The sequence below is a fragment of the Cervus elaphus genome, chromosome 6 (assembly GCF_910594005.1).
Source record: "Cervus elaphus chromosome 6, mCerEla1.1, whole genome shotgun sequence".
NCBI lineage: Eukaryota > Metazoa > Chordata > Mammalia > Artiodactyla > Cervidae > Cervus > Cervus elaphus.
The window spans coordinates 14,476,741-14,497,639 of record NC_057820.1 but is presented as its reverse complement, the minus strand read 5'-3'; the positions used below and the strand labels follow the sequence as shown (position 1 = coordinate 14,497,639).

Here is a 20,899-nt window from a genome sequence, read left to right as displayed (position 1 = left end):
ATCATAACATTGTTAATCATCTATATTCCAATAAAAATTAAAAGTCTAAAGAAAAAAAAAAGCAGTTGAGTCTAATAGAGAAATTGAATTAATTTTGTCCAGTAATGTAGACATTGTACTTTTTACCTTTAAACTTATTTCCAAAGAATATTCGTCTGTACATTTCATACGATTAGTTACATATCGCATGCCTCTTTATCTGCAAATCAGCAGTGTTCTCAATTTAATTCTCAAAGTTCAAAGTAGAGAGAGTATGGAAGTGTAAACTTAAATTTGGTATCCCCAAATAAAATTTTGAAAGCTTCCTCACTTCTCTGAGAGCTCCTTTGTTACAAAATGTGCAGGGAGCAGGTGTTCCTGCCTTCTATTCGTAGCTGTGCTCAGTCAGCTCAGCCCTGTCGGAGTCTTTGTGGGCCCCCTAGACTGTAACCCGCCAGGCTTCTCTGTCCATGGTCTTCTCCAGGCAAGAATACTGGAGTGGGTTGCCACTTCCTACTCCAGGTGATCTTCCCAACCCAGGGTTCGAACCCACGTCTCTTGGGTCGCCTGCATTGGCAGGCAGGTTCTTTACCACTAGTGCCACCTGGGAAGTCCTCCTTCTTCCTCGGTGCCCTACATATTCAGATCATAATAAACACAGCTTAAACTCACAGATCTCATTCGTATAGATGAGGAAGCATGTCTATAGTCAACATGAGACGAGTTGGGGTGAGGATACTGCAAATGAAGCAATTTAAACTGCCTAATTAAGACTTAGGTCAGTGTGGAATACTTGCTCTATATTGCAAAGTTTATTTGAGAGCTTCTTATATTCCAATTAGGACTCTTAAGTGCATTGATGCATTTTTATCATCCTTGCACAACTCTGAGGTAGTTCTTACAACTCATGATACAGGCTAGGAAGCCATGGGTTATTTCCTCCCTCAAGGTCGTACACCTTGCGGGACTTCCCTGGTGGCCTGGTGGCTAAGACTTTGTGCCCCTAATGTGGGGGACCTGGGTTCGATCCCTGGTCTGGGAACTAGATCCCATATGTTGCAAGTAAGAGTTCGCATGCTGCAACTAAAATATTCCACATGCCACAATGAACTCAAAGATACTGTGTGCCACAACCAAGACCAGCTCAACCAAATATACATCTATCTACATACATATATATATTTAAAAAATATACATGCGGCTTGCAAATGGCATGCAGAGCTGGGATTTGTACTGGGAAGACCCTTGGACTGATGAAGAGTGGTAAATTCCTAGTTCTACAATTTTCCTGGAGTCCACTTTCCTCTTCCATGAAATGAAAAGATACAGGAAGTGTTTTCTAGGTACTGTTTCTAGGACAGAAATGGAATGGAAAATTGAGGGCAGTACTCACAGGGATGGGCAAAGCAGTGGCCGTAATCAAAAGGCCAGCCAGGAGAAGACATTTCATTCTGAAGGAAGAGTCTGGAATTGAAGGGTGAGGAGATCATTTTTGGGTTTTTTTCCAGTTCTTATCCCTTTATTAATAGACTGTTTAGTCAGAGGTGTTGAAATAGTGATAGTGAGACTAAGTTCTGCCCCTAGATCCAGGTTTTGTAAGCCTACGTCAGTGCTTTAAAAATGGTGTTTAGACAAGACGTGCGTTCTCTGGTTCATAACATTACTTACTCTTACCACTCTTCTTTGTAATTTCATGGTTCAACATGTACTGCTTGGTCTCTGAAGTTATTCAAATTTGTGATCTCTACCCACGTATCAAACATCAATATCATAGCATGCTTATTATCGGAGATATAGAACCACTGGCTCAAGTGTGATTTCTTATGTATACAAATAAAGTATACAAATAAATCCACTTTGAGCTTCTACCCCCATGAGATTTACCAGGTCTTCACATAGTAATACTGAAAATTACAATTTCTCAAGAAGAAAATGATACGGGAAAAGTCTTGAAAGGCATTTTGGATTGGTAGAGAAAATGCACATTATGAACAAATTCAACAAAGCAAGTCAGTGTGGTCTTTACTGGCCAGCAGTTTCTGAAAGTAGACCTTTTTATGATCTTAAATCACATTTAATTCAGATTAACTTACCTTAGGAGTTTCAAACCAAATCACTGTACTCTGGAATTGAATTTTGGAAGAAAAATCAATTTCATCATATTCCTATTAAGACTTCTCTCCAGCATCTGAAGCAAGTTATGTCTCTTGATATGCAAGTCACTCTTCCACTATTTTACCACATATGTACTTGAAAACTCAGATTTATCTTTGTGCTATTTCACTTTGCCTTAGTTTAGGCAGCTCATCTCCCTTTCCCCTTTTCATGTTTCTTCTTTGCATTTTTCTTCCTTTGAAAAGTGGACCTATTTATTAAATTATCCAACACAATAACTTTTACCAAGTGCAATAGCATCAGTCCAAAGTATACTGTGTCTTTTCAATTACCTTTGCTTCAAATGGTCCTTGGGCAACAAATTCAAAGAGCTGTGTAATCTAGAATCTCTATGCCCATCTCATGTTTAAGCCATATTGCTAATGCCTTTGTGGTCATGGGTAATATGAGTCACAGAATTTGAAGCTAAATTGAATAATTGGTTCTACACTAGGAACACCAATGTCTAAAGAATTTAAATTACACAGAGATAAGCTTAAAGACTGATTACTGAGAAATAACTGAATCTCCTTGGCTGGGATTAATGTCTTTATTGCAAACAACTCACAATCAAAAATTGTGATTATTAAGGATATTAAAGTGCTTTTACAATATATCATCCAAGGCAGTTATACATGTGGGAGCCTTAACAAAATATTTTAAAGTTCTAAAGCTTTCTATTATTAAATAATATTTTATTTCAAAATGAAAGTTATTTTCAAATAAAACATTTTTAGTGAATATTTAGGTAGTGTCCTTAGCATTAAAATCACTTTCATTATTTAAAAATATTTAAAATCCTTAAAACATTAAGAATAGTAAATCAGGTCTTTTAATTTTACTATTCCGAACAAACGTGCAATTAGAAACTTGGTTTCTATTTAGTTAGGACCTTCCGTGATATTTCTGTGTAGGCATGCATAAATACAGGACCTTCCGTGATATTTCTGTGTAGGCACGCATAAATAACATTTTGAATTTGGGGACAATTTCTAAATTATTTCTGTAGTTGAAAGAAATTATAAACAATGCTTAATTAGATTTTTTAAATGTATTTTTGATTGAAGAATAATTGCTTTACAATATTGTGTTGGCTTCTGCCATACATCAACATGAATCAGTCGTAGGTGTACATATGTCCCCTCCCTCCTGAACCTCCCTCCTACCTCCCACCCCATCCCACCTGTCTAGGTTGTCTCAGAACCCCAGTTTGAGTTCCCTGAGTCATAACAGCAAATTCCCACTGGCTAGCTTAATTAGAGTTTGATTAATCACAGTGAACTTAATCATTTAGACATGACCTGGTGCGATGTGGTCTGATTAAGAACAAGTGAGTCATTGAACTAAGAAAAGAGATAGTAAATATAATTCTGAAAAAAAAAAAAAAAAAAACAACTCTTCCACAAGTATCCTTCAGATAAAACTCCTAGGGGAATATTCTCTCAGTGACTATTACAAAACGTCTCTAAATAACAACACCGTTTCGATTATTTGAAAAAGACAATTGCGTTGACACATTCCGTTTCAGATGGGAAATGTGGGGGCTCCCTGTGGCCCAGTGGTTAGGACTGCACTTCTGCTGCAGGATGCGTGAGTTTAATTCCTATTCAGCGAACTCAGATCCCAAGTGTCAAGTTGCATAGCCAGAAAAAAAAAGATAGGATAATATGTAAAAGATATTTTATATTAAAAAAGAATATGGTAAGTAGATATTTAACTGGGTGACAGTTTTTTTTATTGCCTTGTTTCAGCCCTTGTTAAACTTTTTTTGTATCTTTTTTGTATAATCTGGCTTTTACTGTGTTAATAGTTACTACAGAAGAGCTCAAATAAAGGTACCAGTTTTCTCTTAGGACACATTGTCCTGCTATCAAGACACTAGTACTGTTCATCTCTGACTACACCGGACATCAAGACACCTCAGGGCTCTTCACTGTCTGTTATCTTTACAGTCTCTTTATTTTGAGGACATGAAATGTGTAGAGATTTTGCTGGGCCTCCCTTTTATCAGACACACATGCATACCCGCACAGAAGCTAAACTTAGTTGTATCAAGCAGTGTATAATCATCCTTATTTTAAACTGAATTTGGTGAAGAGTGCTTGGCTTTAGTTTTTTTCTGTTTAAACTTAAATTATGACAAAAAACATTGATGAGCAGCTACCATTTCACAACTGAATATTTGTTTGCCATAGGAAACATCCCCCTCAACCACACTCACACTTTTTCTTTTTGTTTATTTAATTTATTTATTTTTAATTGGAGGGGAATTGCTTTACAATATTGTGTTGGTTTCTACCATACATCAACATGAATCAGCCAAAGTTATACATACGTCCCCTCTCTCGAACCTCCCTCCCACTTCCCACCCCATCCCACCCCTAGAGCTTGTCTCAGAGCACCAGATATGAGTTCCCTGTGTTACATAGCAAATTCCCACTGGCTGTCTAATTTTACACATGGTAATGTCTGTTTCAATGCTACTCTCTGCATTTGTCCCACCCTCTCCTTCCCCCAGTGTGTTTACAAATCTCTTATGTCTGCATCTCCATTGCCATTAGAGTCATTTCTAATGAGGTGGATGAGCCTAGAGCCTATTATACATAGTGAAGTAAATCAGAAAGAGAAAACAAACTAGAAATCTAGAAAAGTGGTACTGATGAACTTATTCTCACTTTTTTTTTAAGTAATAGGTTCTAGAAGGTGTGATTTGATATGAACTATGAGCCCTGGGTTGGTCATTCACATATAATTATTTAAGTAAATGACTGTAAATAAACTTGAATAAGCATTGGATTTATATGGATTTTTATTAGGATATTAAGATATTGACAATAACACACACCAGTATCAAAGAGACTTATTTCACTTTTTTGAAGTACACATGATACTATGAACAAAATGAGTGTATTTTTTAGCTTTATAATCCTTAAGTATATTATAAATGGATGCAGAGAGTAATGAGTTAAACTCCCGTTCAGTGTGCAATATTTTACATATATCGACTCTTTAATTTTAAAGTTTTATTTCCAAAGCGAATGGTAAATGCCTGGTGCCTATACTGTTATCAAGCAATTACTCTCATTGTCTTCTCAGACATGCAAGCATTTTGCTAACTATAGATCTACAAGTGTCACACTGGATATACTTCAGAAGTGGTCAGAACAAAGGAGGAGGCTGGGTATTTTGAGTTCTTTCAAATCTTAATTCAAAACAGGAGATTTTCATCTATGTCTTCTGTAAAAAACAAACACAAAACATACTTTTAGAAAACAGTCAGAGCAGTAACACAAACAATGTTAGAACTAGGGCATCAGAGAAGCCATGAATAAGGCAGTACGACAGTGGTTCTCAGTCCTGGAAGGCTGTTAACATCACCCATGAAACTTGAAAATATACATATCCTTGGGCCTAGCTCCTGGCCTCCTGAATCAGCATCCTCAGGGGTGGACCAATGACATGATGACATGTATACATTTAGGAAAGCTCTGAAGCTAGTTGTGCCTTCCTTGGTGGTTCAACAGTAAAGAATCTACCTGTAATTCGGAGAGACAGGATGCATGTGTTCGATCCCTGGGGCAGGAAGATCCTCTGGAGGAGGAAATGGCAACCCACTCCAGTATTCTTGCCTGGGAAATCCCACAGACAAAGGAGCCTGGCGGGCTAAGGGGCTGCAAAGAATTAGACATGACTGTGTAACTGAGTTCCAAATAGGAAAAGGAGTACATCAATGCTGTATGTTGTCACCCTGCTTATTTAACTTATATGCAGAGTACATCATGAGAAATGCTGAGCTGGAAGAAGCACAAGCTGGAATCAAGATTGCTGGGAGAAATATCAATAACCTCAGATATGCAGATGACACCACCCTTATGGCAGAGAGTGAAGAGGAACTGAAAAGCCTCTTGATGAAAGTGAAAGAGAAGAGTGAAAAAGTTGGCTTAATGTTCAACATTCAGAAAACTAAGATCATGGCATCTGGTCCCACCACCTCATGGGAAATAGATGGGGAGACAGTGAAAACAGTGTCAGACTTTATTTTTTTAGGCTCCAAAATCACTGCGGATGGTGACTGCAGCCATGAAATTAAAAGACGCTTACTCCTTGGAAGGAAAGCTATGACCAACCTAGATAGCATATTAAAAAGCAGAGACATTACTTTGTCAACAAAGGTCCATCTGGTCAAGGCTATGGTTTTTCCAGTGGTCATGTATGGATGTGAGAGTTGGATTGTGAAGAAAGCTGAGTGCTGAAAAATTGATGCTTTTGAACTGTGGTGTTGGAGAAGACTCTTGAGAGTCCCTTGGACTGCAAGGAAATCCAACCAGTCCATCCTAAAGGAGATCAGTCCTGGGTGTTATTGGAAGGACTGATGCTGAAGCTGAAACTCCAATACTTTGGCCACCTGATGTGAAGAGTTGACTCACTGGAAAAGACCCTGATGCTGGGAGGGATTGGGGGCAGGAGGAGAAGGGGACGACAGAGGATGAGATGGCTGGATGACATCACTGACTCGATGGACCTGAGTTTGAGTAAACTCCAGGAGTTGGTGATGGACAGGGAGGCCTGGCATGCTGCGATTCATGGGGTTGCAAAGAGTCGGACACGACTGAGCGACTGAACTGAACTGAACTGAACTGAACTGTGCAACTGAGCACACAGGTAGTTCTGATGTAGGGTGAGAACCGCTGATAGAGGAGGTTGAGGGGAAACCCAGCCAAGAACTGCCAAATAGTAAGTCTCCTACATATGAAGCTTCAAGTTGCGAACTTTCAAAGATGTGAACATGCATTCTTAAGGCCAGTCACGTAAGTTCGTTCATATCTGGTGTACATTGTCACATGCCTGCATCCTCTACAATTAGCTATATTTTTGTGTACTTTACTGTACAGCCCTGTATAGAGTACAGTAGTGCAGTATCTTTATTACAAACCCAGGATGTCGAGAAGCAAGCATAAGAGCAATTGTATATAGCTGATTGTATTAGATGGGTACCTAGGCACACGTTGTTGGACTTAACAAACCAATTGAATGTGCTCTGGGAACGGAACTCATTCGCATGTAGGGGACTTACTGGACTAATATATAAGGGTTGTTGAGATATAACCCAAATAAATAGAAGTATACATGAGTTGGTGATGGACAGGGAGGCCTGGCATGCGGTCCATGGCGTCACCAAGAGTTGGACATGACTGAGCGACTGAACTGAACTGAGTGCCAATTATATCAAATTTCCAAACAAGTAATTGTAAGAGAACTTGTTGCTACACTTATAGAAGAAAACAGCATCCTCTGGGGGATAGAAGACTCCTTATCAGGGTGGCCCACTCTTAATTCTTGAACAGACATATAAAGTGGACTAATCTGAGGCTTACTACCCTGTCTGGAACACCAGGTAGCTTCTCTGCCTGATGTCAGTCTTCATCTTGACCCAGAGAGGGGAAGATTACAGACTTCTGGTATGTTTCTCTTGAGCACTGGCTTCATTTGTAAAGTAGGGGTAATAGTCTGCTTACTCATGAATTTACTTATATTTGCACTCATACTTTTTGTCTTCTTTCTGTTGTTCAAATGAGAGATGTTCCTCCTATTGTTGTTGTTTAGTCACTCAGTCGTGTCCGACTCTTTGCGACCCCGTGGACTGCAGCACACCAGGCTTCCCTGTCCATCACCAACTCCTGGAACTTGATGAAATTCATGTCCACTGAGTTGGTGATGCTCTCTAACCATCTCATCCTCTGCTGCCCCCTTCTCTTTTGGCCTTCAATCTTTCCCAGCATCAGGGTCTTTTTCAACGAGTCATCAGGTGGCCAAAGTATTGGAGCTTCAGCACCTGTCCTTCCAATGAATATTCAGAGTTGATTTTCTTAGGATTGACTGATTTGATCTCCTTGCTGTCCAAGAGACTCTCAAGAGTCTTCTCTAGCACCACACTTCTCTAGTTTGAAAGCATCAATTCTTCAGCACTCAGCCCTCCTGTTGACTTGGAGGCTAATCCTCTGCCTGTGTTCAGGGTCTCTTCACCCCTATTTTCCTCTTTTTTCTTATATCGTCAGTCTTTCCTTTCCTTTCTGTTTTTAACCAGGCCCTTCCCATGAATGTTTAACTATGCTGCATATCCAGCCTTGAGAACAGCGCCTGGCACTGTGCAGACTGCCAGTAAAGATTTGTTGAAGGAATGAATGAATGAGAGAATGAGTGAGAGCTCAAGGCTCTTTTATTCTCGAAAAGGCTTCTTTCAACTCTGTATCCCTCTCTAGCACATTCCTGCCTTCAAACCTCCTCTCTTTAGCCTTTCTCATCACCTCTTCTTTCTTACTGTGTCTGGCTTCCATCCTGATCGTTTCACAAAAACCGCTCTTCCAAGGCTACTGAGGGTATTGTTATTTCTACATCCACTGGAAATTCTTTTTAACTTTACTTGACATCTCAGCAGCATGTAGCACTGTGGTCTCTTCCTCCTCTTTGAAACACCTCCAGAGATGTGGCCCTATCCTCTTTTTTTTTTCCCTTTCAGGAGCCTCTTCATTCTCCTTCACTAACTCCTTCCTCCTCTCTCCATTGTCTGGATGTTGCTCCTTGGTACTCAATGCAAGACCCTTTCCCATGTAACTCGGCACCCTTTCCTTAGGGAATTGATTTCCTTCCCTGGTATCAGTTATTTTCTGTATGCTTGCAATCCCCAAATACATATTTCAACTCCCAAACTCTGTCTTGAAAAGCAGACCCATTTATTCAACTATCAACTGTATGCTGTCACCCAAGGACTTAAAAACTCAATGTGTCTCAAATGGCATTTAACATTTTCCCCAAACCAGCTTCTGTTCTTGTGTTTTTTGTTTCAGTGGAAGGTACGTCTCCTTAGTCTGCCTGGCCTGAGCCAGGAACCTAGGCACTGTATGTCTCTTCCTCTCAGTCTCTCAACTGCCGGCTTCCCGTCTCCACGTATTTCCTATTAAACATTGTCTTATTATTTCTACATACTATACATCTTGAATACATTTATATTCTCAACTATATCTTGAATATGTTGATATTTTAAAATATATTTGAGGGGACTTCTCTGGCAGTCCATCGGTTAAGACTCCGTGCTTCCAACACAGGGGCCGCAGGTTTGATCCCTGGTAGGGGAACTAAGATCCCACATGCTGTGTGGCCAGGCCAGGAAAATATATAAATAAATAAAAAATAAGTATAGTTGAAATATGTTTACTTGTCTTTTCCCCCCACTACAACTGCCTTTATTTTTTGGGGCTCCAAAATCACTGCAGATGGTGATTGCAGCCATGAAATTAAAAGATGATTACTCCTTGGAAGGAAAGTTATGACCAACCTAGATAGCATATTAAAAAGCAGAGACATTACTTTGCCAACAAAAGTCCATCTAGTCAAGGCTATGGTTTTTCCAGTGGCCATGTATGGATGTGAGAGTTGGACTGTGAAGAATGCTGAGCGCCGAAAAATTGATGCTTTTGAACTGTGGTGTTGGAGAAGACTCTTGAGAGTCCCTTGGACTGCAAGGAGATCCAACCAGTCCATCCTAAAGGAGATCAGTCCTGGGTGTTATTGGAAGGTCTGATGCTGAAGCTGAAACTCCAATACTTTGGCCACCTGATGTGAAGAGTTGACTCATTGGAAAAGACCCTGATGCTGGGAGGGATTGGGGGCAGGAGGAGAAGGGGACGACAGAAGATGAGATGGCTGGATGGCATCACCGACTCAATGCACATGAGTTTGAGTAAACTCCAGGAGTTGGTGATGGACAGGGAGGCCTGGTGTACTGCAATTCATGGCATCACAAAGAGTCGGACACGACTGAGCGACTGAACTGAACTGAACAACTGCCCTAACTCAAGTTCTCATCAGTTCTTGCCTGGATTTACCACAAGGGTTCTCTGGCTTATCCACAATGCAACCAGAAGAATCTTTCTTAAATACAAATCCAGTGAAATCACTGCCCTGTTTAAAGCACTTTGGTGATCATCCAATACTCTGAGGATAATGTCTTTAACTGGCTTAGTAGGACCAGCATGATGTGACTTGTTTCCCCTATTAGTCTTACTTGGAAGGTTTTCCCAAAGATTCACGTGGATATATGTCAGCCCATGGTATGCCATAGGTATTCAATAAATAAGACTCCTCACCTCTGCATTGAATCCCATTTTACACACATGGAAGATGAGACTTGCTGAGGTTAAGTGGCATGCCCTAATCCGCAGAGCTCTTTAATGACAGAGTTGGAATATTTGAGCACATCTAGTTCAGAGCAAAGGAAGTTAAAATTCAGGACAACACTGGCTAAAATGTATTTTGCCCTGTGGATTTCTCAGTCCTAAGGGAGTAAAGGGTATGCTTTCAAACAGCCTTTTTTTTTTTTTCTTTCCCCTAGCTGCATCCCAAATCAGTACTTGTTTACATGTTCTGACTGAATATTTAATATCTGCTTTATTGGCTTACTCTGTGATAAATCTTTCCTTTTTTCTAAATAACATAATCATGGCCAAACCACAGTGAACAAACAAGATCATTAGGGACTTTGCGAGTGGCTGAACTTGAAGCTCTTCCTACTTCTCCCAGACAATCAGCCCGCACAAGGCCTGAGTGGGCCCACATGCTGAAGAGCTGCCAGAAGCTTCAAAACAAACAGTGAAGGGCAACTGGGTTCCTGAAATGGCCTCTGTTTAAATTTGCCTTTGGATCGCTCCCTTAAAATCGTGCTGTGTTAAGAGGGCGTGCATAAATATGTCCTGTCTCAGCTAAGTTTTCCCCTTGATTCTGGTAGAGGGGAGGGGGTGGGGCAGCTTGGGTACATTTTGTCTTTTTTTTTTTTTTTCATTTTTGTCTTTTTAACATGGGAATTGGAAAAAACTGTGTTAACCCTTTTTAGGGATGTATATGAGTGTGTAAGACAGATGTTAGATATCTATGAAAGTCAAAGTGAAGTCATTCAGTCGTGTCCGACTCTTCGAGACCCCATGGACTGTAGCCTACCAGGCTCCTCCATCCATGGCATTTTCCAGGCAAGAATACTGGAGTGGGTTGCCATTTCCTTCTCCAGGGGATCTTCTCTACCCAGGGATCAATCCCAGGTCCCCCACATTGCAGGCAGACACTTTACCTTCTGAGCCATATAGATAACATATATTCTGTGTTTATAGAATAGATGTCAGAAAGGTAATTGGCATTATTTGCTTGAGTCTGGTTTTTAACTTCCCATTAACTTCCTATGATGCTAATAGGGTGCAGACAGTATGTGGTTGCCAGTCTCCACGAGGGCCCCCAGTGATCCCCATCTCCTCTGATCTCCTCCCACACTGTGGCAGGGTTTGACTGTGTGACAAACAAAAATATGGCAGAAAAACGTCACTTCTGAGATTAGTCCTAAAAGACATTGCGGCTTCTGTCTTGGACTCTCTCTCTGTCTTTCCGTCTCTCTCTGATCACTTGCTCTGGAGGAAACCAGATACCGTGTTAGGAGCAGCACTGCGGATAGGACCACGTGGTGAGGAACTAAAGGCTCCTGCCAACAGCCATGTAAATGAGCTTCGAGCGGATCCTAAAACGTGGATCCTCAGCGTGGACCCTAAGGCAGATCCATCCAGGCAATTCTTTCAGGGATTCCTGATCCTCCGAAACTGGGAGAGAGGTTTTAAACTTCTAATTTTTAGGGCAATTCGTTATGCAAAAAGTAGGCAACTAATACACAGAGTGAGGTGCTTCTTCATTGCTTGCTCATTACAATTATGCTTATGTTACCAGGCTTCTCTGGTGGCCCAGACAGTAAAGAATCTGCCCGCAATGCAAGAGACCCGGGTTCAGTCCCTGCATTGGGAAGATCCCCTGGAGAAGGGCATGGCAAGCCACTGCAGTATTCCTGCCTGGAAAATCCCATGGACAGAGGAGCCTGGCAGGCTACAGTCCATCTGTTCTGAGTCAGACGTGACTGAGCAACTAAGCTTTCACTTTCAGGTGCTTATTCATTCCTGGCTTAGTTGTGTTTATCTCATAGAAAAACATTGTAGAGAAATGCTTATCTGTTTATCCATAAATGACTAAATCCTCATATTCCAACTCTTTCTTTCCAACGTCAAGGCATCACACATGTGCATGAAGAATATTTTTAAAGTGAAGTTCCCACAGATTCCCTCTTTTGGGGAAACTCTGACCTTTGATGAACTTACTTTTCTTTTACTTTTTGGTTGTATATTTATCCTACATGTATGTATGTTGTGAACATATGGGTCAAACCTCTGCTTTAGAGATTTGATGTTCATCGTTGATTTGTATTCTGCAAGCAGATTTGATTGCTCGTTTTGGACTGTTTTTCATATCTTGATTATTAAAAGCATGGTTGCTCAAAAAAAATTGACTGTAACTTAGGAAAAGAAAAGGAAGTACATTAAGACATAACCTAGCAAAATAAATGTCTAAATTTAAATTCCTCCACTGCAGGAGGAATTCCTTTTGGATTAAAGGAGTTATATCTGGGCACAACTGGTGAAAATCTTTCGTGTTGGTAATAAATTCTAAGATTCTTCTGGCATCTCCGATTTTCAGAATCAAGCTTGCTGTTTTACCCTTCATGTTGTTGTTGGTCAGACGCCAAATTGTGTCCACCTCTGTGACCCCATGGACTGCAGCACACCAGGCTTCCCTGTCCTTTACTATCTCCCGGAGTTTGCTCAAACTCATGTCCATTGAGTTGGTGATGCCATCCAACCATCTCATCCTCTGTCACCCCCTTCACCCTCAATCTTTCCCAGCATCAAGGTATTTTCCAAAGAGTTAGCTCTTCGCATCAGGTGGCCAAAGTATTGGAGTTTCAGTTTCACATGCAATGTTTAAAGTTTGGCCCAATATTCAAATTAAGGAAGGATATAAAATCCTTCCTTCCTTGCTCAGAAGGGTAGTCTTCTGAGATTTGGCTCAGCCCTCGGAGTTCACATCACTTTCTTAGGCTTAGCCAATTGCTGAGACCTCAATGCCTTTATCTCTTAAATATTCACCCTTGCTACCCTTTAGAACAGGTGGCTCAGTGGTTTAAAAAAAAATCCAGTTCAGGAGACGTAGGAGAACTGGGTTTGATCCTTGGGTCTGAAAGATCTGGAGAAGGGAATGGCAACTCACTCCAGTATTCTTGCCTGGAAAATCCCATGGACAGAGGAGCCTGGCAGGCTATAGTCCAGGGGTTCACAAAGAGTCAGACATGACCGAGTGACTGAGCACACTGGCAGACGCTTTGGAACAGAGGTTAAGAAATGACCTTCAGTGACAGCAGTTCTACCCAGGACACTGCCGCCGCGTGGCTTCTAGGTTGCAGTCTGAACACACAGCAAGCAGGACCTCTCTGGGAACTGCAGGGCTTAGGGCTTGTCTGGGGGAGGAGCACACGTCTCTCCCTGGGCTGATGATCAATTTACCTTCTTTAATTTCAAAGCAGTGGCCCCACTCCTGCAGGGTGATGTGCTTATCCTTGTTGGGGTCACACTCTTCAAAGAAGCGCGTTATGCAGTGTTCCATGGGCACGAGAGAAGCTCGCAAAGGCGCGAGCTCAGAGTGGGTCAGGACCCTGCGACGAGACAAATGGCAGCCAGTTAACCGAGTAATTGACGTATGAAAAGTGGACTCTTCCAATCACCAAGGGCGTTTTTCTTCCACAAGGTTGCCAAGGATGGCAAATGTACGTTCATGAAAAGCTACAAATGAAATAAACTATTTATGGGTAAGATGCAGCTTTTTGAGTGTCAATGCATAAGGTTTCCTTCTTCACTAGAAACTGTCCTCCCTCCACCCTAAATTTATCGGGATGCACTTCAAGAATCATGTTTATACAACCTAGCTCTTACCACCGGCCATACCCGATTGTTCCAGACGTAGGCATTTGACCCAAGTGGGGTCCATCAGAGTATCTTGCAAATTTAGGATTGAGAATGAGAAAGAGGGCTTCCTTGTTGGGTCAGTGGTAAGCAGTTGGCCCGTTAGTGCAGAAGACACGCATTCGATCTCTGATCTGGGAGGATCCCGCGTGCCGGGAAGTAGCTAAGACTGTGCACCACAACTATTGAGCCTGTGTTCTTGAGCCTGGGAACTGCAGCTACTGAACCCACAAGTCCTAGAACCCGTGGTTTGCAACTAGAGAAGCCACTGCAATGAGAAGCCTGTGTACCACAACTAGAGAGCAACCCCCACTTGCCGCAACTAGAGAAAAGCCCGTACAGCAACAAGACCCAGCACAGCCAAAAATATGAATAAATAAATAATTAAAAAAAAAAAAAAAAAAGAATGAGAACGTGTTGGGACTTCCCTGGTGGTCCAGTGGCTAAGACTTCGAGTTTGCAGTGCAGAGGGCCCGGGTTCTATCCCGGGTCAGGGAACTAGATCCCACATGCTGCGACTAAGACTCAGTGCAGCCAAATAAAGAAATATTTTTTCAAAAAATGAGAAAGACTTGAAAGAGTCTCTGTGGGGGGCTGGACCCTAACAAGTGAACTAGGAAGCAGAGGTGTGGCCATATTCTGTTATTTTCAAAGCAGCTTTGTATGTAGACTCCTAAGCCATATTTGTTTGGCATTTCTGTGTTCTCCAAGGGATAGTGGGAAGTTTCCTAAATCTGTTTAGAATTTTCTTGGTATAAACAGCTAGCCATTATATCAGGGACATGACCTAGTGATGGGAAGGTGGACACTTTTTACCTGTCCCGAGGATGCTGGTCCAGTTCACTGAACTGCCAGTGCACAGGATACACATACATGTGGTAGTTTTTCTTAAAGTCTCTTAAGAGAAGGTCAATGGAATGGTCCCCAGCCAAGAGTCTCTTTTCATCCAGGTAAATTTTCTTGACCTTTGGAAGGGAGATGATCATCAGAGAATCAGACAAGTGTAATGGAATTATCACTTGCTAAACTTTACTTGAAGAGTCATTCTAACATAACAAACAAACCCAGAATGTTATTTGAGAATAAATTACATGCCTTCTAACTAATCAACACTACAGCCTTTCTACATAGAATAATAGCTAACAGCAAAAAATCCTGTGGTTTTCAAAGGAATTTAAATCTTTTTTTGATCTTTTAACCAAATAATGTCCATGATGTTTCTTTCTTTTTTTGTGTGTGTGTAATAAAGTTTTATTAAAGTATAAAGGAGATAGAGAAAGCTTCTGACATAGGCATCAGAAGGGGGCAAAAGAGTACCCCCTTTGCTAGTGTTAGCAATGGAGTTATATACTCTCCAAAGAATCCAAAGAATGTCTGGAGGTTGTAAAGACCTCACCAGACCCACTCCCATAATTTACATTTTAAGATAACAGAGTTGGCCAGAAGGTTTAATCCAAAGATTGTCCTCAGGCAGGATACATCCTTGTAAAGACCAGACCTACTCCCATAATTTACATTTTAAGATAACAGAATTAGCCAGAGGGTTTAATCCAAAGACTGTCCTCAGGCAGGATACATTATTGTTATATAATCCTAAGGAATGTAGAGGAAAAAAAGTAAAAAAGTTTGTCCTTTCTTCCTCCTTGAATATCCCAGACCTCTCTCTCCTTGGGGACCCCTAGACTTCTTATCAACCTGCCTAGGCAATGACTCTCATTCCCCCCTTTTCTTTTAGGAGAATTATGTTGCCTAGGGAAAAGGGGCGTCGTTCTCATTCCATAACTGCTTCCGAGCTGACAAGGGGCGTTGTCCCTAAACTGGTGAGGCAACATATTCTCCTAATCCTCATAGTGAGGATATCTGATCCAGGGGCCCCAAATAGTAGTAGGGAGAAGCTGCAGTGATAGCAGGAGTTTGAGCAACCATTTGTAACTTAAAAGCTTTCATGCTACTAGAAACAAATCCAGTTACACAGTTACAGATGCACAGACCAAACAGCAAAAACAAAACAATCAGAATTAAAAGTCACGTTATGTCCGTAGTTAAGGTACGGAGTATTGCACCAGTCCATTCTAGGGTTGTTAGATATCATCAGACGAAGCAGAGGCATCACATGTGATTGTTGTCGAATGTATTCGCAGACCTGGAGAAAGTCCTTTCCTTGAAGTGGAGATGTCCACCATGGGACGCCTTCCACTGATGAAGAGGGGAGTGCTCCGCAGACCCAGCCGTTAGACCGATTGTGGAATGCAGCATAGGAGTGAGCCCAGGACAGGAAGGCATTGTCTTGAGGATCAAACGGCAGACTCAGGATTTCTGGAGTCAGCAGAAGTAGGCTCACATAGATTGTCACGCCCATCTTGTCCTGAAGGATCCCGGACGAGCCCCCAAGATGAAAGGTTGTTGCTGAACGATGAGACGCGGGATTCTTGGCCTCCTGAGGAGATGAATTCAATCCGGGGCCAGAGACGAGGCTGGATCGCTCAGAGCTTTTGTGTAATAAAGTTTTATTAAAGTATAAAGGAGATAGAGAAAGCTTCTGACATAGGCATCAGAAGGGGGCAAAAGAGTACCCCCCATGATGTTTCTTAAAACAATGAGAAGGTTTGAGTGAAAAGGGCTGAACTGATCTAGGCACTTAGTTGGTGAAAAGTCCTGCTCTTCCTGATTGGCATGACTTAATCCTCTAAGTCAGTGGTTCCCAGACTTTATGGCATCAGGGACAGGTTTCATGGAAGACAATTTTTCTATAGACCCAGAGGAGGGAAAGGTTTTGGAATGATTGGTGGCTCAGAGGGTAAAGAGTCTGCCTGCAATGCAGGAGACCTGGGTTCAATCCCTGGGTCAGGAAGATCCCCTGGAGAAGGAAATGGCAAACTACTCCAGTACTCTTGCTTGGAAAATCCCATGGACAAAGGAGCCTGGCGGGCTACAGTCCATGGGGTCACAAAGAGTTGTACACGATTGAGAGACTAATGCTTTCATTTCACTTTCAAGCACATTACATTTATTGCACACTTTATTTCTAGTATCATACATCAGCTCCACCTCAGATCATCAGGCATTAGATCCCAGCAGTTGGGGACCCTGGTCGAAGTATTTCCATCCTGTGCCTGTTTCGTCTCAAGTTAGTCTTGGTGTGATGCCATGTGGTATCTCCACTGAAATTTCCCTGTTTTGTATTGAATGTTCTTTACCTCAAGCACCACCTGGGAAGCCCCATAATTATATACACATACATGGGCTTCCCAGGTGCCACTAGTGGTAAAAAACCCACATACCAAGTTAGGAAATGAGGGAGACAAGGGCTCGATCCCTGGGTCAGGAGGATCCTCTGGAGGAGGGCATGGCAACCCACTCTAGTATTCTTGCCTGGAGAATCCTACAGACGGAGGAGCCTGGCGGGCTATGTGTGGTCCATGGGGTCACAAACAGCTGCACATGACTGAAGTGATTTAGCATGCATGTATATAACTATATATTGTCTCTTTGCCTAGAATATAAGTTCGTGAAGCCAGAGATTTTTTGTTTGGTTCACTGCTGTATTGTGCGTGCTAAGTCGCTTCAGTCGTGTCCAACTCTTTGCGAGCCCATGGACTGTAGCCAGGCTCCTCTGTCCATGGGATTCTCCAGGCAAGAATACTGGAGTGGGTTGCCATGCCCTTCTCCAGGGGGTCTTCCCGATCCAGGGATCAAACTCGTGTCTCCTGTGCCTCCTGCATTGCAGGCAGATTCTTTAGCTCTGAACCGCCGGGGGGTTCCTCTTTGTTGTATTTCCAGCATGTAAATCAATTCCAGGTACCTGGTGTACACTCAATAACTATCAGATGATAGTTTTCCTCCAGGAACTTCTAGAACCAATATTCTGCCCTTTTTCATCTTAATATATTACTGACATTGTTAATAATGGATTTATCAGAAGATGAGATGGTTGGATGGCATCACCTACTCAATGGACATGAGTTTGAGTAAACTCTGGGAGTCAGTGATGGACAGGGAGGCCTGGTGTGCTGCAGTCCTTGGGGCTGCAAAGAGTCAGACACAACTGAGCGACTGAACTGAACTGAACTGATCTTATATCTTAAATCTGTGTCTGACCTATGAGGGAAAGAAAGAGGTTTAGATTTAAATAATATGTCTGGGCCTGAAGATACGAACACTGAATTGAGGTGAGTAGAGCTTGCTCTGGGTTATAAGATCCGGAGCCCTTGCTAAGGCCCCTGCCCTGTGTGTAGAAATGGGGGGGTTTGGCCGTGTCCCAAACTTTGGGGCGTGAACAATGACCTCTACTATTCTGTTTATCCATATGTATCAACCAGGTGTGGTTATGCAGAGGAAGGTAAGCCCTCCCCCTCCCTCCCTCCCGCCCCATACCTTTTTCCCCGGTAGACAGATGGGGTAGCTGACCATGGATAACTTACTTTATTTCTCTGCTTCTCATTCAGATATCCAGAGTGTTCAGGGTTAGGTTCATAAAGCTGCACGAGGATATTCTTGAGCCAGTCTCTCATCCTTAGAGGAAACTGGGTCACTTCGAAGTCTGTACAAGCAGGAATAGCTGTTCCGAACAGAAAGTACACTGATTTTAATTTTGAAGTCTTACTCCTGTCCCAGGAAAAATCCTCATAACAGGATGCTTAACACCTTCCGGTGACTGATAGCATCCTCACTGGTCCTCCGTCACAACAGTGGTCCTTTATCCTGCTGCCGAAACACAATTGCCAGGAGCATTGTAAAGCCATACCAGATGCCAGTGGCCTTTCAAAGATTTGATTGATCTGGCGTGGAGCCTAGGAATCAGGATGCTTTAAAAGCTCCGTAAGTAATTGTGACGTGCAGCCAGGGCTGAGAACCACTGCTCAAGAGTCAGAGAGTGGAATTCAGAGGTGGAGGTCACAAGAGTTATTTATTAGGAGAAAGAGAAAAAGGTAGAAGTCAGCTAATACTGTGATAATAATGTTAAATCTTGACTTAAAGGAACATTTTTTTTTTCAGGTATAATTGACATACCACCCTGTATGTTTAAGGCGTATAGCATAGACTTTACATATATATTGTGTAATGGATAGCACAGCAATTTTGGTTAACATTCATAACCTTGTATAGTGACCTCCACTTTTTACTTCTTCCTGGTGAGAACTTTCAGGATCTACTCTCTTAGCAACTTTCAAATGTATTAGACAGCATAATATTATACCATTATGTTGTATATCACATCAAACATTTATTTCTCAATCCTGCTACATGTCCCATACAAGTTGGCAACTGAACTCTGCTCATCTCAGTCTCTCTGGGGCTCAGGGTGGGGGAGACGCCACCATCTCAATACCATCTCAACACGAGGTGAAGGGAGCTCATACACCAGCTCATTAGTCTTTTTTTTTTAAAGTCAGATCTGATCTTTTTTTTTTTTTTTTTAAGAATTTTTTGGGATGTGGTCCATTTTTAAAGTCTTTACTGAATTTGTTGCAATATTGCTTCTGTTTTACACTTTGATTTTTTGGTGAAGAAGCATGTAGGGTCTTAGCTTCCCAATCAGGGACTGAACCCTCACCCTTTGTATTGGAAGGTGAAGTCTTAACCACTGGACCCTCAGGGAAGTCCCCATATACCAGCTCTTGAATGCTCTGCCCAGAACTCACATGGATGATTTTTGCTCAGATTTCACTGGACAAAGCAACTCATATGGCTGCATCTAACATCAAGAGGGCTGAGAAACTGACTCCTCTTGTGTGTCCGGAAGGACAGGAGAGGTTAGTGAGCACTGCCCATGTGGAGAATCATTTAGTGACCAGAAGATGCAAACACAATTGAGAATATCCTGGGGAAGGAAGACAATTTTTAAAAGAGTCTGGAAGAATAAGTTGTCGTTAAAACTTCTTGGCAGAGTTTAACTTGGGAAGAGGACAACTAATTTAGCAAAATTCCAATGATTCATCTCAGTTATTAAGTGGATAACATTATCATAGTGGTTCTGAACGTTGGCTGCACATTAGAATTGTCTAGGTTACTTTGAAAACAAATGAAGAACAAGCCAAGGTTTCAACTCAGTCCAATTAAATCAGAATCACTTATGGTTAAAGCCTGGGAATTATTCTTCTAATTTTTATTAAACATTTTTATTTTATTTTATTTATTTTGGCTGTGGTGCAAGGCACATAGAATCTTAGTTCCCCAACTGTGAATGGAGTCTGCGTCCCTGGCATTGGAAGCATGGTGTCCCAACCACTGGACCACCAGGGAAGTCCCCATTCTTCTAATTAAAAAAAAAAAAAGCCTTCCCAGTTCTCTTAATATACAGCCTGGATTCAGAACTACACTAGATTTTGTTGTTCATGTTGTCTGCATAGATACGAGTGCTGTGCTGTGCTGTGCTTAGTCGCTTAGTCATATCTGACTCTTTGAGACCCCATGGACTGTAGCCCACCAGGCTCCTCTCTCCATGAGGTTCTCCAGGCAAGAAAGGGGTAGCCATGCCTCCTCAGGGGTATCTTCCCAACCCAGGGATTGAGCCAGAGTCTCCTGCATTGCAGGTGGAGCCTTTATCAGCTGAGCTATCAGGGAAGCCCATTTATATATATGAGTACATATGTACATATATTTTTGATTCAGGTTCACCCCAAGCTGTTTTGGCAATGGTAGCTGGCAGGAGTGATGGACTCTTACATTTGCAGGCTCCAAAGTAATCCAGCTGCAGTTGGTGCCCCTTTTTGGTCCCCTCCAGTCTGCACTTGGTAGCAAAGAGATGGCAGGAGCTGGCATAGGTCTGATTGTCAGTTCCACAAACCTAGGAAAGATAAGCATGAGAAAAACCTCAAGTTGACGGATGTCCATTGGGAAAATACTCTGCTCCTTAAAGGCTGTTTAACCAACTGCTGAGCCAAAAATGT

At 42.0% G+C, this 20,899-nt stretch overlaps 1 protein-coding gene across 1 annotated transcript in view; it reads right to left on the bottom strand.

The window, feature by feature from the left end:
- Positions 1 to 4,924: 4,924 nt before the first annotated feature.
- SPARCL1 (SPARC like 1) overlaps positions 4,925 to 20,899 on the bottom strand; it is a 52,052-nt gene continuing 36,077 nt past the window's right edge. The window contains exons 7-11 of the mRNA XM_043906231.1: positions 20,676 to 20,796; positions 18,431 to 18,567; positions 14,826 to 14,974; positions 13,554 to 13,702; positions 4,925 to 5,370 (exon numbers count right to left, since the gene is read on the bottom strand). Coding sequence (XP_043762166.1) covers positions 5,342 to 5,370; positions 13,554 to 13,702; positions 14,826 to 14,974; positions 18,431 to 18,567; positions 20,676 to 20,796 — 585 coding nt within the window. The 3' untranslated portion in view covers positions 4,925 to 5,341. The remainder of the gene's footprint in view (positions 5,371 to 13,553; positions 13,703 to 14,825; positions 14,975 to 18,430; positions 18,568 to 20,675; positions 20,797 to 20,899) is intronic.